A 25,632-nucleotide genomic window follows, 5' to 3' on the forward strand; every position below is an offset into this window, starting at 1 on the left:
CGCCTTTTCCATTAGACACTGACGTCAGTTTTCCACAAAACTATGTCACCCCAAATTACAGGCGATTAAACCCTTCCTCTGTTGACAGTTAAGAATAGATCAACCTTAAGATACATGCAGCAAACAAGACCACTTCTGAGGACGTTCTCCCTCCAGACTGTGTGATCAAGCTGTCATAAATAGGTACAGAGAATTTCCATCTGACTGTCAATGCAAACAGAGAGGAGACTGTGAAACCCTGATACTGCACTGGCCTCACTCCAACCAAAAGAGTCAGATGTATGTAAATATATGGAAAACACTGAGGTGTGAGAGCGCATACATTTCACACTGTCACCACATGTGCTTTTCAGTGAACTTGGCTTCCTTCTACAAATCCCGGTGACTTTTATTCCTCTGTGCCATCAGTATCTTCAGTATTCGTTCAGTCCTGGACAGTCAACACGAGCAGGTCAAATTGGGCAGCAACAGGTCAATCACTATGAACAGGGCACCATCTAGTGTTGCATGCAGAGTATGGGAGGGCTGCTGAGAAGATTTCTTGACAATGAAACACAGCCATGTTGGGTGTGTTTGCTGGCTTTATGTCCCGTGCAAAGTCTTTTTACCCTCACGAGACACTCGGGTCACTGAGGGGTTAGTTTCATGTCAGAGTCAAAATAAAGAGCTGAACTAGAGCTGCACAAACCCAAAGGTGCAGTGTTGGGTGTGGGGGCTGGGCAGCAGTTGTGACTGTTTGCATAGGCCAGGCTTATATAAAACCAAATCCTGAAGCACTGCTGCACCTCTGGATGGAAAAAAGTTTCAACTTGAACTTAAAAGATTTATTATTCTAAGCAGCCATGTTCATTATTGATTACTTTCTCGATTCATAATTTGATCCATATTCAATGTTGGAAAATGCTGTCAGATGCTATCACATAAGACAAAGAAAAGCAACAAATCACCACAATAAGGAAGCTGGATCTTGAGAATATTTGCCATTTTTCACTTGAAAAATGACTTAACGATTCATAAGTTAACAATAAAGTCGCATATTCATTTTCAGCCAATCGACTAATCGTTTCAGCTTCAATTTTAAGTATCCCTTTTATTATTAGAGCTGCAACGATTAGTGGATTAATTGATTAGCCGATAGACAAAAAAACTATTTTGAAGACAAATTCTGTCAGGTTTCTCAACTGTGAAGATTTGCTGTTTTTCTCTGTTTTCTATCTCTGAAAACTGAACGTCTTTGGGTTTTTGACAGTTGGTCGGACAAAACAAGATATTTGAAGACGTCACCTTGATGTCTGGGAAACTGGGACATTTTCCACTATTTTCTGACCAAACGAAGCAATGAAGATTAATCAATAGTGAAAATAATCATTAGTTGCAGCCCTAGTTACTATATTGTTTCCCTGATACATCTTGGTTGTGATGCATACAGCAGCTTTACAAGCAGCATGTCTCTGAAACCTTCACTATTTTACTTTTCAAACACTTGCAATTATGACTAGTGACCTTTTTATTTTGCATTGACTGTATTGTCATGGTCTTACCCACATCACAAGTAGATCATTTTGTGCTTGAAGGTGGGAAATTCATGTCCACAAACCTTTACACTACAACCATAACAAACCAAATACCTCAACATGTGACCAATGAAACCAATGTGGTCACTGCAGAATACTTTATACCTGGTACCTTTGAATGCCACTGTAACTTCCACATCACACACTCTTATTTAGAAACGTTGGCTGTGGCTTGTATCGTTCCAAATGTTCTACATTATAGAGTTTAACGTTTAAGAACTGAGACTGTGTGCTCAGGTGCTTTCAGGTTGATTTGGGTGTGGCACAGATACCTCCACTGAGCGGTAAAAAGTCAGTCTGCAGGATACAGATCCTGCTTGCTGAGCACTTCAACAAAAACCAAACTTTGCAAAAGCAATAAAACACAGCAAATGGTGTTTATTGTCAAAGTGTAGGAGTAGGACAATGTTATATGTGCATAATTCAATATCGTGTACTCTAATTGTGCAACAAACTAAGCTACAGTATATACAGACATCTATCATTAACTGTTGATAGCTGGATGACAGTTATACTGTATAACAGTAAATCTAGTTGGCCGGTTGCTTGGGCAGGACAGCCTTTAAAGACAATCCATCAAAGGCCCAAGACTTTGGTATCATCTGCATCAAATGCAAAATGGTGACTCTTACTCTTACAGTGTAATATCAATCAATACAACTAAACACATCCATTAAAAACATCCACATGAATATACTCAATGCAACAAATGTTATCCAGAAAAATCTTCCCCCCTCCCCCACTCTATTTCTCTCTTTATCTCCATAAAATCCAGTAAAGGTTAAACAAACATTTAAATGTTACATATCCCATAAAAGTAAAAGAGAATAATGTTAAGAGAACCCCCAGTCTAGATAGCAACGATGCTTTGTGAAAAATATACGTAGAGTGAACTAAACATTTACATGATTTTACAGGTGGAAAGAAAACATCGTTTTGACATAACTCTTTAGAATAATAATAATAATACAGCCCCACAGTCTTATGAACATGCTATGATCTCTTGTTACTCACTCCGATCATTGTCCATGTGATGTCAGGCCATCAGCCTGTCACTGGGTTGTGGTTGTGTCAGTGTGTATACATGTTTTTAAGTGACTGTTGTGGGTGCGTGTGTGTCAGTATGAGTGTGGTTTGGTGTGTTTGCAGGCTCAACAGTCCCCAGAGTTATGCGAATGTGGCCCGGTTTCCATTTTCCAGTCTCTCTGGTCGGTGGCGTCTGCCTGGCCGTGCTGGGAGGCAGCGGGAGACAGGGACATCTGTCTGCGGGAGTTGCCGCTGTGCATCGTGTTCCAGTGGCGCTTCAGATCCGACGCTTTGATGAAGGCTTTGTCGCAGGAGCCGCAGTTGAATGGCCGCTCGCCCCGGTGCTGCCGTTCGTGGTCTTTCAGGTGAGACTTGTGCTTGAAGGCCTTTTCGCACATTTGGCACGCGAAGGGCCTCTCGTTGCTGTGGACCCTCTCGTGCCTCTTCAGGTCGGGGCCCCTGATGAAGGCCTTGCCGCACACCACGCAGCGGTGGGGCTTGAAGCCGGAGTGGATCTTCAGATGCTCCTTGAGGTGGGCGGCGGTGGTGAAGGCTTTGGGGCAGTGCTCGCAGCCGTAGGGGCGGTTGGCGGTGAGCAGCCGCTCCTTTTTGGCGTTGTGGTCCATGGGCTTCGCACCTGTGCTCTGGCAGGAGCCGTGGTCACGGTGGCCGTACAGCAGGTACTCCAGCTTCATGTCGCTGGATGAAGAGGAGCCCCAGCCGTGGCCGTGAGGATCTTTGCTCATGTTGGTGTTGTAGTTGTGCGGCTGAGACACGTGAGAGCCCCCGGGCCCCATACTATCCATCCCCTGATCATAGAAGCTGTTCTTCCTCACCTCCTCCATGGCGAGCTCCTTCAGGATGGCGTCCTGAGCTCGCATCCCATGGTCTCCAGGAGCCTGGTTCTCTCTGGTCTTCATGTTGGTCAGCTCACGTTTCTGTGTGCACAGGTTATCCAGGAAGTTGATCCCCAGGATCTGGCCGGATGACATCATCATATTGATGTCCTTCTTCCTCACGGCGAGCCTGGCTGTGTACATGTAATTCAGCACCTCTTCAAAGATGTCAGAGCGGATGAAGTCCAACTCCACGATGGAGTTGTCCTCTTCGCTCTGTTTCTTGAAGAGCTTTTTGAAGTAGTTGCTGCAGGCTGCCAAGACGCAGCGGTGGGCCCTGAACTCTATGTTCTCCACCACCACCACCACATCACAGTGCTCACCTTCCATCCTCTGTTGGTTGAGCATCTTCAGAAAGGTGGCTTTATGGTCATAGTCGATATATCTCAGTAAATCAGACATGTTGCAGGTCAAATTGGAGCAACCTGGAGAGGAAAAACAGCAAATGGTCAAATATTTTGATTTCCACAACAAATCGGGCATGTATATAACGTGCACAGCTGAGGGGTGGAGCTGTATCTGCATGCTTCTTCTTATGAAGATATGTACAGGGGTGAGGACACACATTCACACACACACACACACACACACACACACAATTACAGTAGCAACACGCAAACCGATATCGCATTTGTTTACAGACGGCCGTCAAAAATGCAGAGAGTAAACAAAAGTGGCTAAATTAATCATGCAGAAATCCTTTGGAAAAAAAAAACACGACAGGCCCGACAGCAATAAAAGCCGCAGTAATGCTAATAAAAAATATTAACGCTAACAGAGACAAACAGATGCACTTTTCTTAACTTCAGTAATGCGTTTTGGCCGCCGTGTTCGCGTGACAGTCGCGTTGCGTGCAGAAAGGATAACCTTAGCAAGAATATTTCACATTTCACTGCGCCCAGCCATTTTGGTCAGCAAGCCTCCATTGGCATGTTTCTGGTGTCTTTAAAGCAGTTCGCAAACAGCGGAGAACACGGCGGCGAACAGGCGAACTCACGGCTAAAAACCGCAGTGTCGTTTCCTGCGCCGTTCAGAGCGACAAAGACTAAATAGAAAAATGTTTAATACCCGAAGCCTGAACGCGATCCCTGTGTTGTCACGCAAGGCAGTCGACGACGATCCAGAGCTGTCGTTTTTCCTCTTCCTCCTCTTGTTGTGACTGCTGGGCTCCACAGGAAATGTCGCGTTGTTCTGCTGCCACCTACAGCACCGGAGCAGGTACTCCACCGAGATCGTCTATGTTCGCGAGGATGACTCACTCCGCGGTTCTGCCCGTGTCACTAGATCTGTTCCTCAACACCAGGATCAGAATCTGCTTTATTGGTCCATGTGAGTGTTTATTTAAAAAAAAAAAATATATATATATCACCCGTCGGGACTTTAGGGGCTCCTTATACACATACAAGGTATTTGACTCGGGTTTTAAGTTGTTTTCAACACACTTTTCCAAGAACAATTTAAAGGAAGACAGAAAGAAGTAGACATACAGCCAAAAAAGCTGAACAAACATAAACATTTAACTATAATGTACAGACAAGCAGTGGCGGAATGTAACTAGATAGGCTAGGCTACGTTTACGGTAGTACAAATTTGAGGTACTTGTACTTTATTTGAGTATTTCCATTTTATGCAGTTTTATACTTCTACTCCACTACATTTCAGAGGCAAATATTATACATTTTACTCCACCACATCTGTCTGACAGCTTTATTTACTTTTCAGATTACAATTTTTCATACCCTTTCTGTCCAGTAAAAACCATTAATGTGAATATTTCTGATAAACTGAAGGATTAAGTGTTTCTTTGTGGGTTGAGAAAGTTATCCTACTTAAGATAAATAAACTATAAAAAAAACTAAACAAAACTTGGATTTCCTGGAAAATGCTTCGCCACAAAGCTGAAAACAGGGCTGTTTTTCTGAGCTCAAGAAAAGTGGACTTTTTAGAGATACGTGGTTCTCACAGGACAGCGACGCTACAAACATAATGATCTTATAGACCATGATACATTGCTGTAGATGAAACTACTCAACAGTATATAAAGTAGTTAAAATTAGCACAACCTGAAACAACCACAGCAGTAAAATGCAACATACACATTAATGCAGCAGTAATATTAATCCAGAAACATCACATATAATAGTAAAACACTTCGGAGCATTTTTCTGCATAATGAGAACTTTTACTTTGATACTTTAAGTACATTTTGCTGATAATACTTACATACTTCTACTTAAGGACTTTTAATTATAGTGGAGTATTTTCACAGTGTGGTATTAGTACTTTTACTTAAGTAAAGCATCTGAATACTTCTTCCACTGCTGCATAAAAATAGATGCGTATATTAATATATATAAAAAGAAACAATGAACAACAACATACAATGTCTATATACAAGTCAAACTGTTTTTAAATTGCAAACAAGAATGCAACAGTGCAAATCTGAATCCTGATTGGTCCTCAGAAGCATGTCCACTTAAAAGAGAATGCAGAAAATGTTTGCGCTCATGTAGGATCCATCCTGTCTTTGAAGAAAATAGGTTTTCAGGGCCTTTCAGCAAGCATCTAAACAACAAACAATACCTTTTCTTTTCTTTTATGATGTTTTGTTTTAGTTTGTTGATTCTTGAACTTTTTGCATTATACTCCTACACCTACACAATTGGCCTACTGCATTTTAATGATGAGCTTGTTCTGTCATTGAGGTGTATAAATCGGCTGTATCTTACACATACACTCTAAACACGGGAAGTCTAATTGTAATTGTCACTTGTTCATCCAAACTGCCCTTTATTGTCATGTTATTGCATAATATTGTCTTGAGATATGTATAAATGGAAAATACCCTGTGTCTGGCAGTGGGACCACCACCACATTTCACCGCACCGAGTTGCCAGTTCAGTTGTTTGGTGACATAATATTTTAAACAGAACATTAAAATCAGCTCTTCATCTTCTCACTAGAGCCTTTGTCACCAACATGCATGACCTTCTTTTGGAGGTTATTTTGTGTTTCAGCATAGTGTGACATGATGAAAATGTGTGTAATGATCATATAAAGTTATATATAACAATGCATAATAAGCCTAAGAGTGGCACGGCGTCTACATGAAGTAATGCCCGCCAAGTGACTACAGTACAAGCAGATAAGCACAAAAGATTAAATAAAAATAAACTCAAATTTAAAAAATGACAGTTTTCACTGGGTGCTTTTCTGTGCTCTGTTATTATCAGGAAAGAGTATATGGTGTGAATATTTATAGATAGACTTTCCACTGATGTCAGACTATTGCATGGCATTTGATTTTAATTGTTAATTTGTTACTTACCCTGGGAGGAGTCACCGGAAGTATTATAAAGACCTATCTGCTAGATTTCTTAGTATTTAGAGACCTCAAGAGAAAATAAACAGCCTGAAGGTGAAGGTCATGCATCTGTCTAACTTATGAAAGGTGCAAAGGTCCATGTACAAAATAAAATAAGACAATTATTGTAAAATAAATGGTTAGAGTACAAAAAAACGAAATATTTCTATGTAGAGTCTAAAGACATACTGGTCAACTCCAGCCTACAGATATTACACATAGGCCTGCTCATTTGTTTGTTACCATTCTTACGTTTTTGATGACGACAGGCCTGATCATCTGCAGGCCACAGTTAATGCAGCAATTTTATCTGTGGAATAAGGATTTTAGAGATAAGAGATCTGCAAATTTAAAAACATCTACCGGTCCACTTTTTTGTGTTGACCCCATCGCACCCAGCAACAGAAACAGAGTGAGAGCTCTCACCTTTTGCTGCTCTCTGGAACACGCGCACGTACCAAGCGGGGCGGGGCTTCGGAAGCTTGCGTGTACTCAACATAAATTACCTGGAGCTGAAAAAATCCCGTTTTAATTACCCCGAGGGTTCTACTTAAAAGAGATAAATTAAGTGTTTAGAGCATTTGGTTGAATGAACAATAGATTGACAACAGTTTACAGATTCTGTTTTTCTAGAATATATTTTATTTTTAGCCAATATTTAAACTTAAACGATTTTAATAATCACACGCTGTTCATCAGTACCTTTGGATATGAAATCCATTTTGTCTTATTGATTGGGCCCATAGATTTGAGCCTATTTGTTGGTGGATAAAAAAAAAAAAAAATTCTATTAAGATTTAACAAATATAATTTTTTTTTTTAGTAACATGTTACCAATGTTGACATGGTAAAGTCCCTACTTGGGAATGAATTCGCCTATAACCAATTTTAAGATTATGATTCAGTCTATTAAAGGGCTCAGTGTCACATACCAAAGCTGGATAGATATATATCTCTATCTATATCTATCTATCTATATATAACTCCAACATTTCTTGACAAAACGTTTTTGACAATGACTCCATATCTCAGTGTTCAAATATACCAATCGTCAATCAATGGGTCCAGTGGTGACACAAGTTTCAGTACCGTGGTCAACATTTTATTATTTGACAAGAAAACAGCAAATTAAAACAAATGCATTTGCCACTTTTATTTCACCATTTTGAGGAAAACATGGCTGTACACGAACAATACTTTATTAATACGTTATTCAGATACAGTTGAACAGATGAAGGAGGCATACAGTTGACATGTTCAGGACGGTGGTGGCGGGGTTTGACAGATCTCTCTTGGCTTTGCATCTAATTTGGGCAGAGCTCGGCAGTCTGAGCCCTTTGCCTCACAGTCACACAAACCTGGGACTTGTGCTGCAGCTGATCATCTACCCTGGAACACATTCAAATCCTGCACAGGCACATAAAACTCCATTTCTTACTCAGAAATCTGGATTCCATGGCATTTTGCAAAACACACACACAAAAAACCTTCTCAGAAGTGTTGAAATCAATCTATGAGAAACAATAAAATACTAAAATGATCATAAATGAAAATTCAATTCAAGTAGACACGACAAAAATCAACTGTGAAAGATAATTTGCTGTTCTCCTAGGAAAGCTTGGATATGTACAGTACTGGACTGTAGTGATGTCTGTAGTGGCATACCTGACGGAAAATCATCGGGTTGTTGGAGTGGGTGAGGCAATGCCTGCTGGCAAATAAGGTTGGCACTTCTACAGCAAGGTTAAGTAGTGTATGCTCCCTAACATATACAGCCTACAGCGATTTAAGTTTCTGGAGTGATGGCTTTATTTCATAAATAAAACGTTGCTACAATAATTACTCTCAATAATCATAAAAATGCATCAAAGTCGTAAGGCAGTAAAAGCAAAAGGTTTGCTTGCTGCACACAGGGATTCGGCGTGCAGATGGATCGAGAACCATTTTTAAAATCGTACGGTTTTCAGTATAATATTGCCGTTTGTTTGATAATGCAACATTGCGTCCTTCTCATGCAAAATGCATTCATTTATTTTGCAGGTGATGGTTGCGACTAGCGGCGAGCTGCAGCATTTGGAGAGTAGGAGTCTTTCTAGTCTTCTGAGAGTCCCCGAGTAATATGTGGAGTTCTGGATGTTGGATTCTGGGAGGTTGAACAGAAAACTGAGCCCTCAGTGTTACTCCTGGAAGAACAGAGGAAACAGCAGTTAGTGCCATCCTGCATGTTTAATCACATCTGAACCTTCAGTGCCACAGTGCACCCTGCCAAAGGCTAAAAATGAGCCTGATGAAAGGTTCTGGCAGTTTTGCCACCATAAACAGATGCACTGAGGGACTACAGAGTTACAAAAATGCACACAACCATAGATACACACAGGCTTCTTGGGTACTTTCTAGCTATAACTATTATAAACAATTCTCCCGGTATTTTACCATCCATTTTGAGTGTGACCACAAGCAATGAGTCAGAAAGGCTGGTGTCACAACTGAAAAACAAAACACAAATCCATCATTCTCTATCTGTAAACATGTGGTCTGAATTTTGATTTTAGTCCATCAAAATTAAAACATGTCACTCAACTCTTCTCCAGTACACCGCGTTTTATTTACTAAATCTGCATCATCAAAGAGAAAGGGGGAGATTTGGAGAAATTGCTCCTTAAGAGGGAGGCATTCTGGATTTCTTTAAGCCCAAAAGGCTTAAATGAGGAATTAGCCCTGAAGCCATTTTTGTTGAGTCTACTGGATTATATTTGTTCTCAAATAACAGGATTTAAAAAAAAAAAAAAAAAAAAAAAAAAAAAACAATTGGAAATTTAGTTCATGGATGGATGTGTTACGTTCAAACGCAGATGGACTTTGAGATTAGTTTGGGTTATTCATAAATGTTGTGCTGGGAGGGATTAGAATATACTGAATAATGAGCCTGAAATAATACATGTATTGCCTTGTACTGAAAAACTGATATTTAACCTTTTTATCCACTGATGTGTTAAGATGAAGGATTGTATTTGCTAAAGAATATTTTGAAAAGAAGATTGTAATATTATACGTGCTGTATATGAGCAATGATATTTTGTAAATTGTAGTATTTTTTAAGAAAGGGATGTTGAGAATGTTGTTCTGTATACATGGTATCTATGGTGATTTATTAGTAACATGACTGATTATTAACCCTTGTGTGGTGTTTGTATTTTTGTTATTCACCTGATGTTTGCAGGTCTGGTGGACCCACAACATTATTGGGGTTTTAAAACAATTAAACCATAACAATTTATGTAAAAATACTTAACAGATGTTGACTTAACTATATACAGTATAAAGGAAACCAGAAACAACCTCAGACACCACAAGATAGCTTTGGTGAATAAAGCGTGGTGTGCTGGAGAAGCATACCTTGCTGTGTGTGTGCGTTCTCAAAGTAACATATTGTTGACTTTTAATTTCAACACTGTTAATAACTGTATTTGCCCCAACACTGTGTGTGTGTATCTAAAGTGGAAAGAGACACAGCATCCAAAAGACCAGAGAAAAAAACATTTAGTATCATGTTAACAGTGCTACTCAGAAACACAACAGGTCTGACACACAGATATTAGACAACGCTCACACACGCGCACACACACACGCACACACACACACACACACACACACACACACACACACACACACACACACGCAGGACTGAGGGCAAGGCGGCAGAAACAAAGCCAAGCATTCCCATCTGGTGACTCACTCAAGTACGCACATGCACTCTCGCTCATCCCAAACCCTGCGCCTTGGGATTGTTTCAGTCAAAAGGAAGTGAAATAACAAGCTTCAGAGCCAAAAAGGTGAATTAAGAATAAACTGGCCAATTCCAGTTTCTAGAGACAAAATGCTTGAGAGAAAGGGTGGCGAGGTTATACAGACATGCTGTGGTGCAATGGAATGAGCGGTTCCCTCACGCAGCTCCAAACCTGAAATAATCCTCACAGCACTGACAGCGGACAAGTTGAAACACAAATGGCTGCATTTGTGAAGTTTGTTCAAACACTGCCACAAAGAGTGAACTGAAAGGAGCAGTATGTCACTAATTGTTTCAAACATAAGTGTGTTAGAATAACAGCCAGTATAAACTTAATTTATTGACCATTTATTTGCAGAATATTGTTGATATTAATGATTAATCTGATATCAATCTTTACTGTATAAAGATTCTGGTGTACATGTTAAGTAGTATAAAAATTATGCTGCATAGTGTTTTTTAAGCAAAACAAAACCAGCATAAATGAAATTTTCTGCAAATGTAATTCACTTTTTCTTATACTTGTATAACTGGTAATATAAGGAGCTGTCCAGTTATGGTATATGATTTTTCTTGTAAGAACAGAGTTGAAAATAGACTAAGGCGTGTCATTCACTCAAGATTTCAGTCGATACGGGTTTGCAGCCACAGACTGAGCGCTCTGAGAAGCAGAAGCCTGTTCAGCCGGTATTTTATCGCTTATCACTGCCCGTGCCCTTTGTGAGGCTACACGATGTAGAAAAAATGTGTGGAGAATGTTTTTACAGAATACTGCACGGCATGCATGTACAACTATTTCAACATAACTTGTTTTCCACCACATTCTGGTATTTAGGAAGCAGTTTTAACATATATTGGAAACTCTTAAGATCAGTGTTGGAATTTAGATTTTTTAAATTGACAAACCAGTTTTCTATACAAAGGAAATTGTTACATGTGTGTTTCTTTCCAGCAGGGGGGAGTGTTGCAGTCAAATTACAGGAGATTGCATGAGACTGCCATGAGCATTACTGTAAAGGTTTTTAAGCCTTGTCATTATGAGTTGAGACTATAATATCCAGTCTGTGTGCACACACGCTACACTCCCCCCTTTCCCTGCAGGGGGAGTGTAGCTGAAATGATAACAGCATGATGCATTAGCTGTAAGTGCTACAGAAGCAGGGCTGTCTGTACCAGGGAGAAGAAGAAGTGCTGATGTGAAAGCAGCATGCCCAAGAATGGAGACCAGCTTAAAAAAAAAAGCCCAGTCCGACCAAATCAAAACCAGACTAAAACGGACAGAGCCAGGACAAGGACTGGGACCTCACTGTCTTACCTGGGTCAGTCCTCCCCCTCCTCTGGCGTGATCTCTGTCTCTTTATGTACCACTACTTTGGTCACTGACATGTCAGGATGCTGTTCTTTAGCCTCCTTTATGGCCTGAGCCAGAGCCTATATACGGGAGTGCAGTGCCAGGAAAGATCACCAGGGGGAGACAGAAAATGGGGAAGGCGGGGAGGGAGCAGGGATGTTGGATTGTGAGTCAATATGCCAACAGGGAAGCCACTTTTAGTTACATTTGTCATACTTCCAGTATTTTTTAACGTCACATCACGAGTTAATAATGTTTTGTTTAAAATGTCACATGCTCGCAAAGTGCAAGTTAAGGTCCTGAGGGGTCACTAGCATTTTACTTTTCACGGTCATTGCTCAAATCCACTTATTGACTTTACAGGCAAAGAAAAATAATGAGGATAGTGGAGAATAAATAAGAAACAGTATGAAAACAGAAAAGCTCTAAAAAGACCTCATCGTGGTCGATGTCTGCATCTCCTGTGATGACGATCCTTTTCTCAATTCTCGTCTCTGATACTCCTCCTTTCACCGTCTGACCAACAGAGAACAGAAAGAGGACTTAAAATAAATGAACAAAAAACATATGGCAACAAACATCTTAAAGCATTATTAAACACGTAGTGTTTAAGTTTTATCATGCTATATTTATATTTAAAAGTACCCTTTTCTTATTCTTAAATGGGGCCACAGATGACAGAAAGGTTGTATGAATATAAACATAAAAATGAAATTCTGGTGAAACAGTTCTCCACCCTCAATGATTAATCAATTAGTTGATTGACAGAAAATTGCAACTTTTTGATAACTGATTAATCGTTTAAGCAATTTTTAAAAGCAAAAATGGCAAAAAAAATTTCACTGGTTCCAGCTTATAAAATGTGAATATTTTCTTATTCATTGATAGTAAACTGAAAATCTTCGAGAAAATAATGGTTAGTTGCAGACCAAATAAAAAACAACTTACTGTTTGAGTAAAATCCTAAACATCAGTAAAACACTCTAATCAGCCTTTGTAGCGCCTATCAGTCTAATCAAACAGAAGCTGCTGCATGTGGTTCAAACCATCACCTCACATCATTTCATTATTCAAGTCAAGATTTAAACTATAAAATAATATATAAAATGTACTTCAGAGAGGATGAGGACATTTTTGTAGCAAAAGCACCATAAGTCTGTGTTTCCATTTCCCCAGGCCAGGAGTGTGTAATGAAGCATGTCTCTGTACTGTGTAATTCTGCAGTAAAGAAAGGCTAAAGCAGACGTGCATAGGCTGTTGTCATGTTTGAGGCTTCAAGTGTTACAAGACCAAAAGGGACAATAGTGGAACCCTGACCTTTGTGATGTGTGTGGTTGTCGTGGTGCTGGTGGTTTCCGAGGTGATGGTCTGAGCACTCAGCAACACCCCGGGATCTACGTCACCATTAGTGTCAACCTGTTAATAAGCAAAACACTCTTTTGAAAACACATTTTTATATTTGTACTCTAGAGAAATTAAATCCACCCACTATAACAGACTTATTAAGTTTCTAACAAGTATTATTCAGCACTAATCGGTGGTAACCTTAAAGCTGCATTAAATGATTTTTTGGCCACTTGTGGGCCGAGGAAATTCTCAACAAGCTGAAAACATATTGTCACCTTAGGAAGCTGACGGCTGTGTAAGATAACAATTGCTTATTTACACATCCGGCAGACACCGAGCACCATATGCATTTATTTAGAGTTGTGTTTCTGGCCACCTGAAGAATGTAAGTCCAATATTCACTCTTTTTTTAAAGCTTGATCTCCAACTCCTGAGAAAAATATCTGTCCCCCCAGCTGCTAAAAGCTGCACTATGTCCACCAAGTAGTTGTTAACGGTGACATTTGTTGCTGGGCAGGCAGTGTACATTGGGTTTATCTGAGCTTTTTTTGATAGATCTACAGCTGAAAACAGGGTTGATGGCAGAGTTTGAGGTACACAAAACCAAAACAATGAGCTAAAAGTGGCTAAAAAGCTCAGTAGAGCTGAGGGAAATTGCAGAATTAGGTGATAATTCTCTGTGTAACCACCAGTGAAAACCTTCGCACTACAAATACAGTAGTTATTTGATCCATTGTTAATATAAAAAAAAATATTGAGTGCAGCTTCAAAGCGGGTATAATAAATATTTATAATGTTTTGTGTGTAATGTTAAAGAAGTCTGTTGTAGTGAAAAACACACAGACAGTTATCACCTGACTCTGCAGATCACCTTTGGAGCTTTATAGCGTCTTTCAGCTCATTATGGTTTTACGGCATGCAACTTTAATATTTTGGTTCAATCTCATTGTTATACGGCCCAGCTGTTTTCAGTCAAAAAGCTCTAAAAACCCACAGTGCACTACCTGCACAGCATTAAACAGAAGAAGTCAAAGTTAGCAACTAACTGGTGAACACAGTGGAGAGCAAAACAGAGCTAAAAGGAGAGCAAATAATGGACTTCCATTCATCAGGTGGACACAAACACAACAACGTTGCTCCATATCTGCTGCATGAGTAAATAAGTAATTATTGCTAACATGTTCGCCATATAAACTTAAAAGGTGATAATGTATCAGTGCTGGGTTGACAGCTGGTTTCTGCTGCACCCAAGTGGCCAAAAATATCAGTTAATGCAGCTTTTTTAGGGGCATTTTTAAAGCAACTTACAGACACTATTCTTTAAACACAATCATCTCTCACATCTTTCAAAATGGTACAAGATGTAAAATGGAGATAATATCAAGTTTTGTTCATATGTACCTCTGCAGACTCATAGGTGATAGTTTTTGTCTCTGTGTGGATCACAGGCATGTCTTTGGTACCGACCTCGACAGCTTCAAGACTCTAATGGACAAAAAGGCAAAATGGACATAAATAAATGCATGCAGAGGGAGTACAGCAGTACCAAAACCATCTGTACTCTAGTTCAATTAGCTGTCATGTCAAATTGCGGTAGGTGTTCACTGTTAACTGTGTGTCTGTACGTCTTTGTTCTTAAAATAACGCCACACTGTTGTGCATAAAATCAAACTGACACAAATAAATGCTGCATGCTAATAAACTAAGCCAATAGCTGTCATTGAAGGGCTTAAATCTCTAAACGAGCATGCAGTCATGCATTAGAGTCCCTGATCCGGTGAAGGAGAAATCACAAGGTTTTAATCAAGTGTGTGCACCACATCATATTAAAAGGTCGCCCAACAAAGTTGAAGTTAGCAAGTTGAGACGCATATCCATGCTTTTTGTCGAGTTTCGCCGTTGATTAGTTGTGGCAGATTGTGTCTGCAGCAGGGCAGGGTGGAGGTGAGATTACAGGGCCGAGGCTGAGGCCACTGGAGCTGATGCAGGGTTACCTCCGACTGAGACACAGCTGGAGGTGGATGGGCGAGCGGGGCGTCTGAGATAAGTGTCACTTCGTGTGGGCTGGACTTCTGGTCTTGTTCCTCTATTTCTCCTTTTTTCAATACTTCAGCTTGGACTATTTCTTCTTCCTTCACTTCTTCTGATGCCTTAACATTTTGTCTCACCGCTGCAGCCTTTTCGTCAACACAGTCTTCTGTTAGTTTCAAATTCAGTTCTTCCTGATCATAGTTCTCCTCCAGTTTTTCCATCTTTCCATCTGTCTCTTCCTCCTCCATTCTCTGCATTTCATCTTCTGAGCTGTCGATCTGTACATAGTAGTATTTCTCTTTTTCAAAGGGCAAAGGTTTCAAGATGTCTGGAAAGGTCTTTTGTCCTTCATCCTCTGCTGGTGAACATTTGTCTCTCTCTTCATCCACCTCATCAAAACCATCTTCTAACTCTGTGGGAAACTCTCGTTCCTCGAAATATTGCACTTCGCTGGAGAACTGGACTCTCTTGCCATCTACTTCTGTGTGCTCTCCTGCATTTTTAAAACCTGCTAATTCCTCTCCCACAGCCTCCAAAGTAGCTGCTTCCCTTTCGTTGTGTTCCTCCTCTGTTGAAGGCAGTTTCTCTTCCTTTTCACAATCCCTGATGTAAGCAGGAGCAACAATGAATCTGAAACCATCATGTTTGTCTTTTGACGTCATCACTTCCTCCTCCACACCTGCAGCCTCTCCCTCCTCATCTATTACTTCTAAAGCACTACTGCCAGACAGACTCTCATGTAACCCTAAATTTGCTGCTACCAGCTCCACAGATGCACACAGTTGAAGTTGCTCTGAAGATGGTGCAATGCCTGGAACACCAGAATTTTCACAACTAACAGAGTCAGCTTGTGGATCTCCTAAACTACTATCCTCTTGTAACACAACAACATAATCTAGCTCCCCCTCTGCAGGCTCTGCTGACTTTGTTTTGACTGTGAGCTCCGCTGTAGTGTGCACTGGCTCGGCCTTTGCAGCCTCTATGGTCTGGATATTCACCGTTGGCCCTGTCGACTCTGCTGGGGTTGCCTCTGTCTCCGTGGCAACCACCGCTTTCTCCTCTGGTTTAGCTGATGTCTGTGAATGATAATTGTACCATTAGATGATGTTTTTGCTTCACCATAACAAAAAAGAATCCACTCAATACAGGGAAGTTTCACATCACATCTGATAAAGAAAAAATGGTTATGCAGGTTATATATTTTCAGACTTTCACTGTGTACATGTTGCATATAATAGGCACAAATATTTAAAAGACAATTAAGGTTTCAGTTACACCAAAACCATTGCAGTGTTGTATTTTGAAATCTGTGAAGACCAGAGAGAAGTGGTCACCTTTTGAGAGGAGGAAACCCATCCCAGCGTAGACTAATGGGACAGAAGGATGTATCAAGATCAGAGAGAAAGGAAAAGAGAGGTCACAAAAAGTCAAAGTGAATACCAGACAAAAAGAAAAGGGAAAAAGGGTGGGAAAATGAAAGGTCTGATTGTATGGATTGTATGGAATACCATTATGTAGCTCATTAAATCAGCTGGACCTAAAGCCATGCTGAATAAATCCTAAAGCCTCAAACGAAAATCCGGTTTTGGAATCGCTGAATCCACCAGCAGCACATTTCCAATAATCTGCTTTTGAAAAACTGTTCTTTAAGAATCTCTTTTCAGGTAGACCCATACAATTGTTTTCCTGACTTGTTACAGAGGCAGAGGGGGGATTTTGGAGGATGAGGTGGGGAAAGCTGCAGCAGTGGCACTGAGCCAAGGCTATGAGGTCACCGCTTTCAGGGAATTGATAACAGAGCTGAAAGAAAGGAATGGTGCAGCTGAGCAAAACGACAGAAAGCAAACAAGAGCCAGCCAGAGCTCCCATTTCTTTCCTTATCAGCGGTGGGAGCCAGCTGCTATGGCAAGGCGAGCAGTTTTAGCTGTCAACAAACTAAAAAACAAGCCCAAAACAGTTGTATCAAAAAAGAAGCAGCGGGCTCGATTGCAACAGAAACAGGTGGTTGTGTGTGTGAGTAAACGCTGGGTGTTAGGGGACTGTTAGCCATGCACAGCGCTCGATTACACTGTTGTTAGACTCGTTTGGCTGCTGCTGGAGGGAAGGCAATGAGGGTAGGCTGAGGATGGTGGCGGCGATATTGAGGGAGGCAGCCAAAACCGAGTTGTTTGTTTTAGTTTTCATACAGTACCACTGCTAAGGATGAAGTTGAAGATTCAGAAACTGTAATCTGAGTCAGGGTGGACTTTGACTGCTCCGTTTGGACCTCTTCGAAGGTGAAGATTTCTGCTTTCTGCTGCAGAGCATCAGAAGTCATCATCTCTTTTACTTCCTTTGTCGACACACTGATGATCTCTGAAGCCTCGGTCTTCACCTCTTCAGAAATCCACGATGCCATGGCCTTTTTAGGCGAATCAATACCTTTAATCTGAGTCATGTCATCGGTTTTTATCCCCATCTTCGGACTTGGCGTCTCGACTAAAGTGGTTTTGGCTTCTATCACAACAGAAGTGTCTTCTTTGATAGTTTCTCTCTCTTTAGAGGCAGACAGCATTTCATTCTCCTCAGCTTCGGCCTCTCCAGGGACTACAGGCTCCTCTTTTTCACCCACAGCACTTGTCTCTTTGCCCTCGGTGTCTTCTTTATCATCTGCCTCCTTCAAGATAATGAGCGTCCCTTTCTTGTCACTGATGGCCTGGGACACTTCCTGCCTGACAGCTCCGGGGCTGACCTTCACCACTGACTTCTCCGAAACCTCCTCCTGGGAGTCGGGGGTTTTCTCTTCCACCTCCCTGAGGGTCCCGTCCATGAAGACGTCGTCGTCCATAGTGGTTGACAGACTAATTCCGTGTGGCCCAGAGGAGGTGGCCAAATCGGTTACGATACTATCCACGACGTATTTCACCAGATATCCTGTCGCCTGGGGAGACACTTGGCTTATTGGAAATGGATTGTTCAAGTTAATAGACAGAAGGCATCACACAGCCAAGATGGTGAGAATAAGCTCAAGAGACTATTTATCTAGAAATGACACATACACAGACGGAGCTCCATAAGTACTTGGACAAAGTATGTACTGTTTGGACGTAGTTTTAACCTAGTTTCTCTGCACAGATATGGTAGTATCATCTCTTATAGAACTATGAAAGTGAAGAGTAATGCTTGAATTTCTACCAGCACTTGATATCTCTGGTAGAGTTCCTATGGATTGTATGGATTGTTTTACCTCATGCATTTTTCGTAATGTTACTTTTTTTTTTGTTTTCACCCCTGTATGCATCTTTGACCAAATAATCCCCCCCTAAAAACTGGACAACAAATGATATTTCAAACTTCTATTCAAATTTCAGAGAAATAAGAAAAAGAGCAGATAAGGAAAATAAAGTGGAGGAACTGTACATGAAATAGTAAGAGTCAAAATACTTAATGTCTGGAGCAAGGTAGAAACAAAGGGTAAAACACAACACCACACTCACAAAACACAAGCTACATGGGAAAAACACAGTGGAAGCAGTTTACCTCAGTGGTTTTAGGTTCCACCTTCGCTTTTGTCTCTTCTCCTGCAGGTTCCTCGTCGTCAGTCTAAAGAAGAAAAATAAAAGGTCACACAGATTGAGACAGACAAGAAAGGACATGTCCTGTGTGCCTACATGTTAAAATGGACAGGATCCAGATCCCAAAGCGAGAGAAATCAGAGAAATCAGCTTCTTTTCATTTCAGTCAGACACTTTTGATGTCAGTGATTAGTCTTCAGAGACTTTAATTAGTGCATCAGATTATACACAACATAAGTAAAGGAGAAATGCTGATAAAACTGCTCTTAACTCAAGCACCTAATGTCAATGAGCACAACAATCATATTACTGATTAATGACTGCACCATCCATTACCGAGACAAATTAACATGTTAATTAGCTGCTGATGAGATATAGTGTGTCTTAAGGTGATGGTGGCAAAGAGAGACACACGTATTAGTGCACTAACTCCGAATGACTTTGCAGATTAATTTACTTTTATCAAGGTGCCCATATTTTCCTTTATGATGCACTAGAGCCATTTGGAATATAAAATATACTGCACCAGATGTAGAAAATATGGCTCTAGCCCCATTATGAATATTGAATTTATTGCATTGACTCATTACGCAAACTCTTGAGATGTCTTTGTTTATGCAAAAATCTCCTCTGTGATGTCATGCTTCACACACACAAATGCCGCCATTCAGTCTGCTGTGGACTGCAGCTTACATCCTGCGGCTCCAGTGGTTCTATCATTGGTGCTTCATCCGCTCTGGGTGAGCGTGCAGGAGACGAGGAGAGTCTCTTCTCCCATTCTGTCAGTCCTGGCGTGCTGTCGCCTGTCTCCAGGAAGGAGCGCTTCAGTTCGCTGATGTTGGTCAGGTGCTTGACCATCTCTGCCGGAGGTGAGGCGTCCTATAGTAGCCGGTCAACCATGATACAAGGAGATGAGGCCAGGAGCAGAGCGGAGGGAACGACGGTCATGCTTTATGTACGCAACGGTAGCTTGCATATCCAATGAATTACCAATAAAACCTGCATAAAATGCAGTTCTGAAAATGTCTGGAATCAACCAATACAGACCAAAATCAACTGCATTGTATGCTTCATTCTTTACGTTTATTATTCACATGCCTGTTTAGGAGGCTGTGCAGGCTACCTGCGCAACAGTTCGCACAAAACAGCAACATAATGGCAACCCACATGAAAGCTGTAACTAAGAGTGTAGCAGCTTGACTTAAATGCTAAGGGAGCATTTAGGACCAGCTTAATTCAATGAAAATAAATGATTTCATGCATAGATTCACAGATTTAAGTTTTACAGGTTTAGTTAAGCACAACACTCCCAAATCTTGTTAGAAGACCCCTACAAACACTGACTTAATTTCTGTTTGATTTCTCACAAAAATGAATTTGGATGCTCACAGCAAGAAATCTGTTAGATAAAAAATGTAATTACTCTAATTCACACAGGAACTAAGAAAACAGTATCTAACACTGACAGAGCTACTGGTAGGTTTGACGTATTTATTATCAGTTAGGATTCTTCATACCAAAAGCACCTGCATGCGTATTTCAGTCATGCATTGTTTTCTTACCAACCTCTAGCATCAGATTACTATGCCTGATAAAAACGTTTTCCCCTTTTACTCGTCTTATGAAACTATACTGTAAAGAGAAAAGAGGGGAGAGGAACTGTAGTTAAAGGTGCTATGCCATGTTAAACTTAAGACTCTTGTTAGGTGAAATTGGGAGCTTTGTCTTCTACGGTATGGCTGTAAATGACATGATGGCATAAGTCAACTTACTGAAAAGTCATGTTAAAAGCCATGGATTAGAAAAACCTTGAAAACTGTGAAATCTGACTCCTGGGCGCAGCAACAAAAAAATCAATATGTACATGACTCCACCATTTACAAACAAAAGCACTTGAGAAATGAGCTGGAATGGCGTGTTTAGAAGCAGCAACAGCTTTGGAGCAGCAATCTGTGAAGTCAGTTCAGGCAAGAGTGAATGGTCAGTCTGGTGTGTGTGGTGTGATAGTGAGCGTGTCAACAGAAGTAGGAGCAGGCAAGCCAAGGTGGAGGCACAAAATGAGTGATGGCAGATGTTTGAGTGGCTCAGTGCATCTGATGGTGGTGGTGGTCTAATGCACTGAGCGAGGCCATAAAGCGGGACCAGTGTACCTGAGTCCGCATTTCAGAGTCCTCATCTGCGTCCGACTGACAGCAAGTAAAGAGGAGAGAGTGTGAGAAAAGGAGGAAGGGGGTCATTAAAGAGAAGAGAGAGAAATCAGGTGAAGGGAAAGAGAAAGTGAGCAACAAGGAGTGGCATGCACAGAGATACAGAGTTGAGAGGGTTAGGATGGTGGTTGAATTAAAAAAGTATATTACATAAAAGAATATTGTCACAGAAATTCGCATTCACTAAACCCATCCCCCGGCTACATTTGTCCAATCATAGCCTTAGCAGCTGTAACTGGGCACGGCAGGCCTATCAAGCTTTGAATTTCTCCAAACACTGAAGTGGTGTGTATGGAGTTATAAGAAAAGTGATACTCTGCATTTCAAGTTTGGAGGGTGGTGTCTTTTTTCCTAGTCTTTCCAAAACCAAATGTGTAAGGAATGGATTAAATGGTATGTTTGTCTGCAAGGTTTAGCGAACGGTCTATAGAGAACCGAAGTGAGCGAAACCAGAACTTCAAGGTTCTGTTCCAGAAGTAAGAAAACCTCATTCAACATCCCACTGAGATTTCTAACAATGGTAATAAATAAAAATACAGCCTCTCTCAACAGTAGGTTGTGTGGCTCGCTTTATATGTTTAGATAAGAGTTAATATCGATGTTTATTTAATATTAATGTTTTTAGCGGTCTTTAACACAATTTAAAGAGTCCACGAGTGCGTTGAGGGGTCGTGGCTAGCTCGGACATTTCTGTAATAACTGCTGGATAGAGAGGACAGAATGCTGTAGAAGTTTTTAGACAGCAGAGATTACAGCTAGAAAATTGAGAAAATAACTTTAGAAGTGAGCGTGGTTGAGTTCTATGGATATGGGCGAAACCAAGTTACGATGACGCAAGTACCCAAGCTGTCGCGCTTGTAGTTTTTTTCCCATGGGAGCTGTACTTTTTTCTGTGCTAATAGTGTGCTAAGTAATTGTTGTTTACCTTTGTTAAAATCACAAAGGTTTCAAGGTTTTCCCAGGAACACGCTTAACTGATGAAAGAGATGCTGAATGAGAGATTACTTTGATTTACAGAAGCTAGTGGAACAGAGGCTAGCCCGGAAGTGATGTCATGACTTCGGCTCTGTATTGGAATGTAGCCAGTGGAAAAGACATATTGATAAACATATAAAGTGTGTTAACAATACAAAAAAAAAAAAAAAAAAAAAAAACCCCAACAAGAAGTAAATGGGCATAACAAGATGTAATTCATGCGTCACATGCACAATTTTAAGTGCACAATTTCCTGAATGTTTCAATGGGCATTACACCTATGATTCAGCATCACTTTATTTCTCTGCTCCGTACTTTTTTCATGCCTTAAATTTGACATCTTTCCTTGATGTACAAACCTCTGTGGCAGTCATCTCTCCATCAAAGGCAAAGTCAGTTTGTTCGCTGTCAGTCTGCTTTCACAAACAGACCAAAACCGTTCCGAACCGAGTGGCAAGCAAGAAAACAACAAGAACCCAAATTGTAAACCCTTGAAAATGCATTTATCGTCAACAGAGATTATTCATAACCACAAATGAAACGAATGGAAATGCACTGGTTGTTTCTTAAGCTACACATTATCAGACAACATTACAGATACGGTTAGGAAAAGGACAACAAAAAGAAAAAAGCAAATGAATAGTAAGCAAGCAAAACAGACTCAGAGGAAGTTTAAACCTTTGGTCAGTCACTTTGACATTTAAGTGTAATATTAAATTTGCTTTTGATTTGGACAGGGCTAAATCTTGGTATATATTAATTTAAATTCATTACAGGTCAGTAAAACACTTGTTGCTGGTCAAACATACAACACTGGATAATAATAATTAGATTTTTTTGCCTAACAGTAACCTGACTTTCAGGCCCTCCCCCCTCCTCTCCATGCATGTTGACACTAGGGGTGATCTGGATGCATTTAACTGTCACAGTCTCTCTGCATCACAGCATGCATTACATTACAATGATGATTTGTGATTCAAAAGGGTGTTGCTTGAGGAAAACAAAATCACAATTTGGCACTCTACGGTAAGCTGCTTTTAGCCCTTTTCAGCAGAAGTTCAATTTAAATTATTCATTTTAATTTGTGCTGCTTTGCTTTACTCAGATAGCAATGCAGAGAGACTGAGTACATAGATAAATATGGAAGTGTGTCCATGTAGCTGGTGTTGATCTTGTAGCAGTCACTTACTACACTGTAAAGCCATGAATGTGGATGATAACACTGAGATGGGTTAGGCACAAAGTTATGTCTTTAAATATGATTTAATTTAAATAATTTGGTGAAGGATTCAAATCCTCTTTATCTCTAATAAACACGCTCAGTCAAACATTAAAATATTTTCTCAGTGAATTGTTTTATATTATTTCATGGTAATTTGTTAGTGGCGCTGCATAAAGCTATGCACAAATGCAGTAAATGTGTCAAAGTAGTCAAATTTCAGGCTTATGTGAGTAAAAGTCACCAATATTTGTGTCTAACCCTCTCATTAAGGTGGAGTAAATACAAGCCAATCAAATATGAAATGGTGAGACTTGCAGGTTCATCTCTGTGTACTTATGATGCTGATGAGGATGTAGTCTACAGGATGAGAGTGTGACCGGGCAGAGATGAGGTTCTGAAAGTAGGAGAACTGACAGACACTGGGACAGACAGTCTCCAGGTCGGCTCTGAACTGGTGAAACAGCAGAGCGAGATACAGGACAGGGTAAGGGGTTAACTGTTATAATGAACTGTCACTCTAAGCCAGAGGCGGGTACTGGAACATACAGGCATACGCACACACACCTCCTCTTCCTCTGAACTGTCATGGTCATGGTAGCCCTGGGCTATGGAGGCGGTCAGGGAGGCTGCCTTGGGCTCCAGGTAGCAGAGGCACAGCGCCAGGGGGAAGGAGAGGGTGAGGGCGTAGGGTACGGAGAAGGAGGTGGAGAGCAGGAAGAAGAAGATGAAGAGGAAGCACGGGATGAGTGAAGGTGACTTAATGGGCAGGAAGTTCTGTGCGCACTCAGGGAGGAAGCGCATTTCTGACAGATCGGGGAAGGTGATGTAGCCATCCTCATCCAGGAAGGAGGATAAGTCGGGCAGGTGCAGGGAGAAGGAGAAGAGCGTGCCGCCGCGGCTCTTGCCGTCCTCCAGCCTCTGCTTGCGGGCCGAGAGCAGCAGCACCTGCTCGTCCAGCAGGGCGGCTTTGCGGTCGGCGAGGGCTTGCCGACGGCGGCACCCAGCACTGCTCTTGGCTGGACTGACTGACGACGCCCGTTTACGCGTGTTCTCCCTGCGCCTCCGCCGTACTTTAGTTGATGAAACAGGAGATGAGGGGAGAGAGAGCTCAGAGCGGAGGGGGTCAGTTGCGTATATACTAGGGGAGCACTGATGGAGGGAAATGCCAACGAAAAGATGACGTGTGTGTGTAAATGGAGAGGAGCGAAGGGGAAGGGGGCAAATACGCATGAGCACACACATACACACGAGTATAGTGAGGGGTCAAAGGAAGGACAAGAAAAGAAAAGCTAATTAGTAAAGCGCACACAAGATGAGAAGCACTTAGGCCTCGTCTATTGCAGTGGGTTAAGCTGAAAGCAACTGGGAAATTCTCATCAGCCATTAACAAGTCTATTAAGAAAGAAAACAAAACTAAAATCTCAAAAAAGGACATAAAAGACAAAGTTGCAGCAGCTTCTAAGAAACAGCATCCATTTCTATGACAATATGGGGGCATATTTGATTATATTAACTCTTTGAACCAAATTCAAGCCTCTAGAAAGTTCCTTTATCCAAATGAAATGCAGCTCTGACTGCGCTGAACCTGTTAGTGGTTTACCTTTGTGTCTTGTCTGAGCAGTGTTGTGGCAGCGGGTTCTGGCGTCTCTATAGCATCCATCTGAGCGTCCTCCTGCTCAGCCTTCTCTTCTTCTGCCTTCTTTTCTGTTGTTACCGTGGTGATAATGTCTCCCTTGGCGATGACTTTGGCTGCCCCGTCAGTGGCACTGTCCTTCATGAGAGTCTCATGGTTCTCCATAATGGGTGCTGGAGGACAGGAAGACAAAGATGGATGTGATGGACTGGAATCAGTGATGTTTTATGGACACCAATGGTCTGTCACCAGGGAAAAATGTGAGCAGTGGAATAAAGGGTTTCATTTGCTCATGCACATTGTTTTATAATACCCATTGTGGCTTTGTCACTGCACTGCAAAAGTGTGCCAGACATTTTAGCTTTGCAGGCTTTCAGGTGCAAAGCACATTTTTCTTCCTTTTCAAAGAAATAAAAAGCAGAACAAAAAACTAATTTGAACTTTTAACAAAAGGTTTCTGTCATCAATTCCTGACTCAAAAAGCAGCAGCAGCATCTTTTAGTGAGAAAGGTTTTCCCCAGAGGTTCAGAAAAGATATGCTAAACAATAATATCTAACATTAGGAACATCCAAAATGAAACAGATGTGCAGGTGACACAAAAATATCCCTAATCAATATAAACTGGACAAATCAAGTCATTGGTTAACGAAATTTCAACTTGGGT

The 25,632-nt window shown here is 41.1% G+C and overlaps 2 protein-coding genes across 26 annotated transcripts in view; both read right to left on the minus strand.

The window, feature by feature from the left end:
* Window positions 1–1,932: 1,932 nt before the first annotated feature.
* Window positions 1,933–4,720, minus strand: LOC122887044 (zinc finger and BTB domain-containing protein 14-like). Of its 2 annotated transcripts, none has more exons than XM_044219857.1 (2): window positions 4,565–4,720; window positions 1,933–3,921 (listed from the first exon to the last, which is right to left on the minus strand). In XM_044219857.1, the coding sequence occupies exon 2, from the start codon at window positions 3,896–3,898 to the stop codon at window positions 2,726–2,728; it is 1,173 nt and encodes a 390-aa protein (XP_044075792.1). In that variant the 5' UTR covers window positions 3,899–3,921; window positions 4,565–4,720; the 3' UTR covers window positions 1,933–2,725. The 2 variants fall into 2 exon arrangements, with proteins under 2 accessions (XP_044075792.1, XP_044075793.1); XM_044219858.1 differs by lacking the exon at window positions 4,565–4,720 and adding an exon at window positions 4,300–4,525.
* Window positions 4,721–7,998: 3,278 nt separating this feature from the next.
* Window positions 7,999–25,632, minus strand: part of epb41l3b (erythrocyte membrane protein band 4.1-like 3b) — a 56,749-nt gene continuing 39,115 nt past the window's right edge. For 7 of the 24 annotated variants that reach the window (XM_044218496.1, XM_044218507.1, XM_044218497.1 and 4 more), the window contains 15 exons: window positions 24,935–25,140; window positions 23,899–24,483; window positions 22,472–22,525; window positions 21,081–21,116; window positions 20,497–20,562; window positions 19,624–19,809; window positions 18,896–18,958; window positions 17,568–18,296; window positions 16,711–16,743; window positions 16,375–16,452; window positions 14,747–14,830; window positions 13,316–13,414; window positions 12,434–12,514; window positions 11,963–12,078; window positions 7,999–9,043 (listed from right to left, as the gene is read on the minus strand). In XM_044218496.1, the coding sequence (XP_044074431.1) occupies window positions 11,968–12,078; window positions 12,434–12,514; window positions 13,316–13,414; window positions 14,747–14,830; window positions 16,375–16,452; window positions 16,711–16,743; window positions 17,568–18,296; window positions 18,896–18,958; window positions 19,624–19,809; window positions 20,497–20,562; window positions 21,081–21,116; window positions 22,472–22,525; window positions 23,899–24,483; window positions 24,935–25,140 (2,411 nt within the window). In that variant the 3' untranslated portion in view covers window positions 7,999–9,043; window positions 11,963–11,967. The remainder of the gene's footprint in view (window positions 9,044–11,962; window positions 12,079–12,433; window positions 12,515–13,315; window positions 13,415–14,746; window positions 14,831–16,374; window positions 16,453–16,710; window positions 16,744–17,567; window positions 18,297–18,895; window positions 18,959–19,623; window positions 19,810–20,496; window positions 20,563–21,080; window positions 21,117–22,471; window positions 22,526–23,898; window positions 24,484–24,934; window positions 25,141–25,632) is intronic. The other 17 variants (XM_044218506.1, XM_044218502.1, XM_044218508.1 and 14 more) reach the window with 16 other exon arrangements.

This window comes from Siniperca chuatsi, linkage group LG13 (assembly GCF_020085105.1).
Source record: "Siniperca chuatsi isolate FFG_IHB_CAS linkage group LG13, ASM2008510v1, whole genome shotgun sequence".
NCBI classification, from domain to species: domain Eukaryota; kingdom Metazoa; phylum Chordata; class Actinopteri; order Centrarchiformes; family Sinipercidae; genus Siniperca; species Siniperca chuatsi.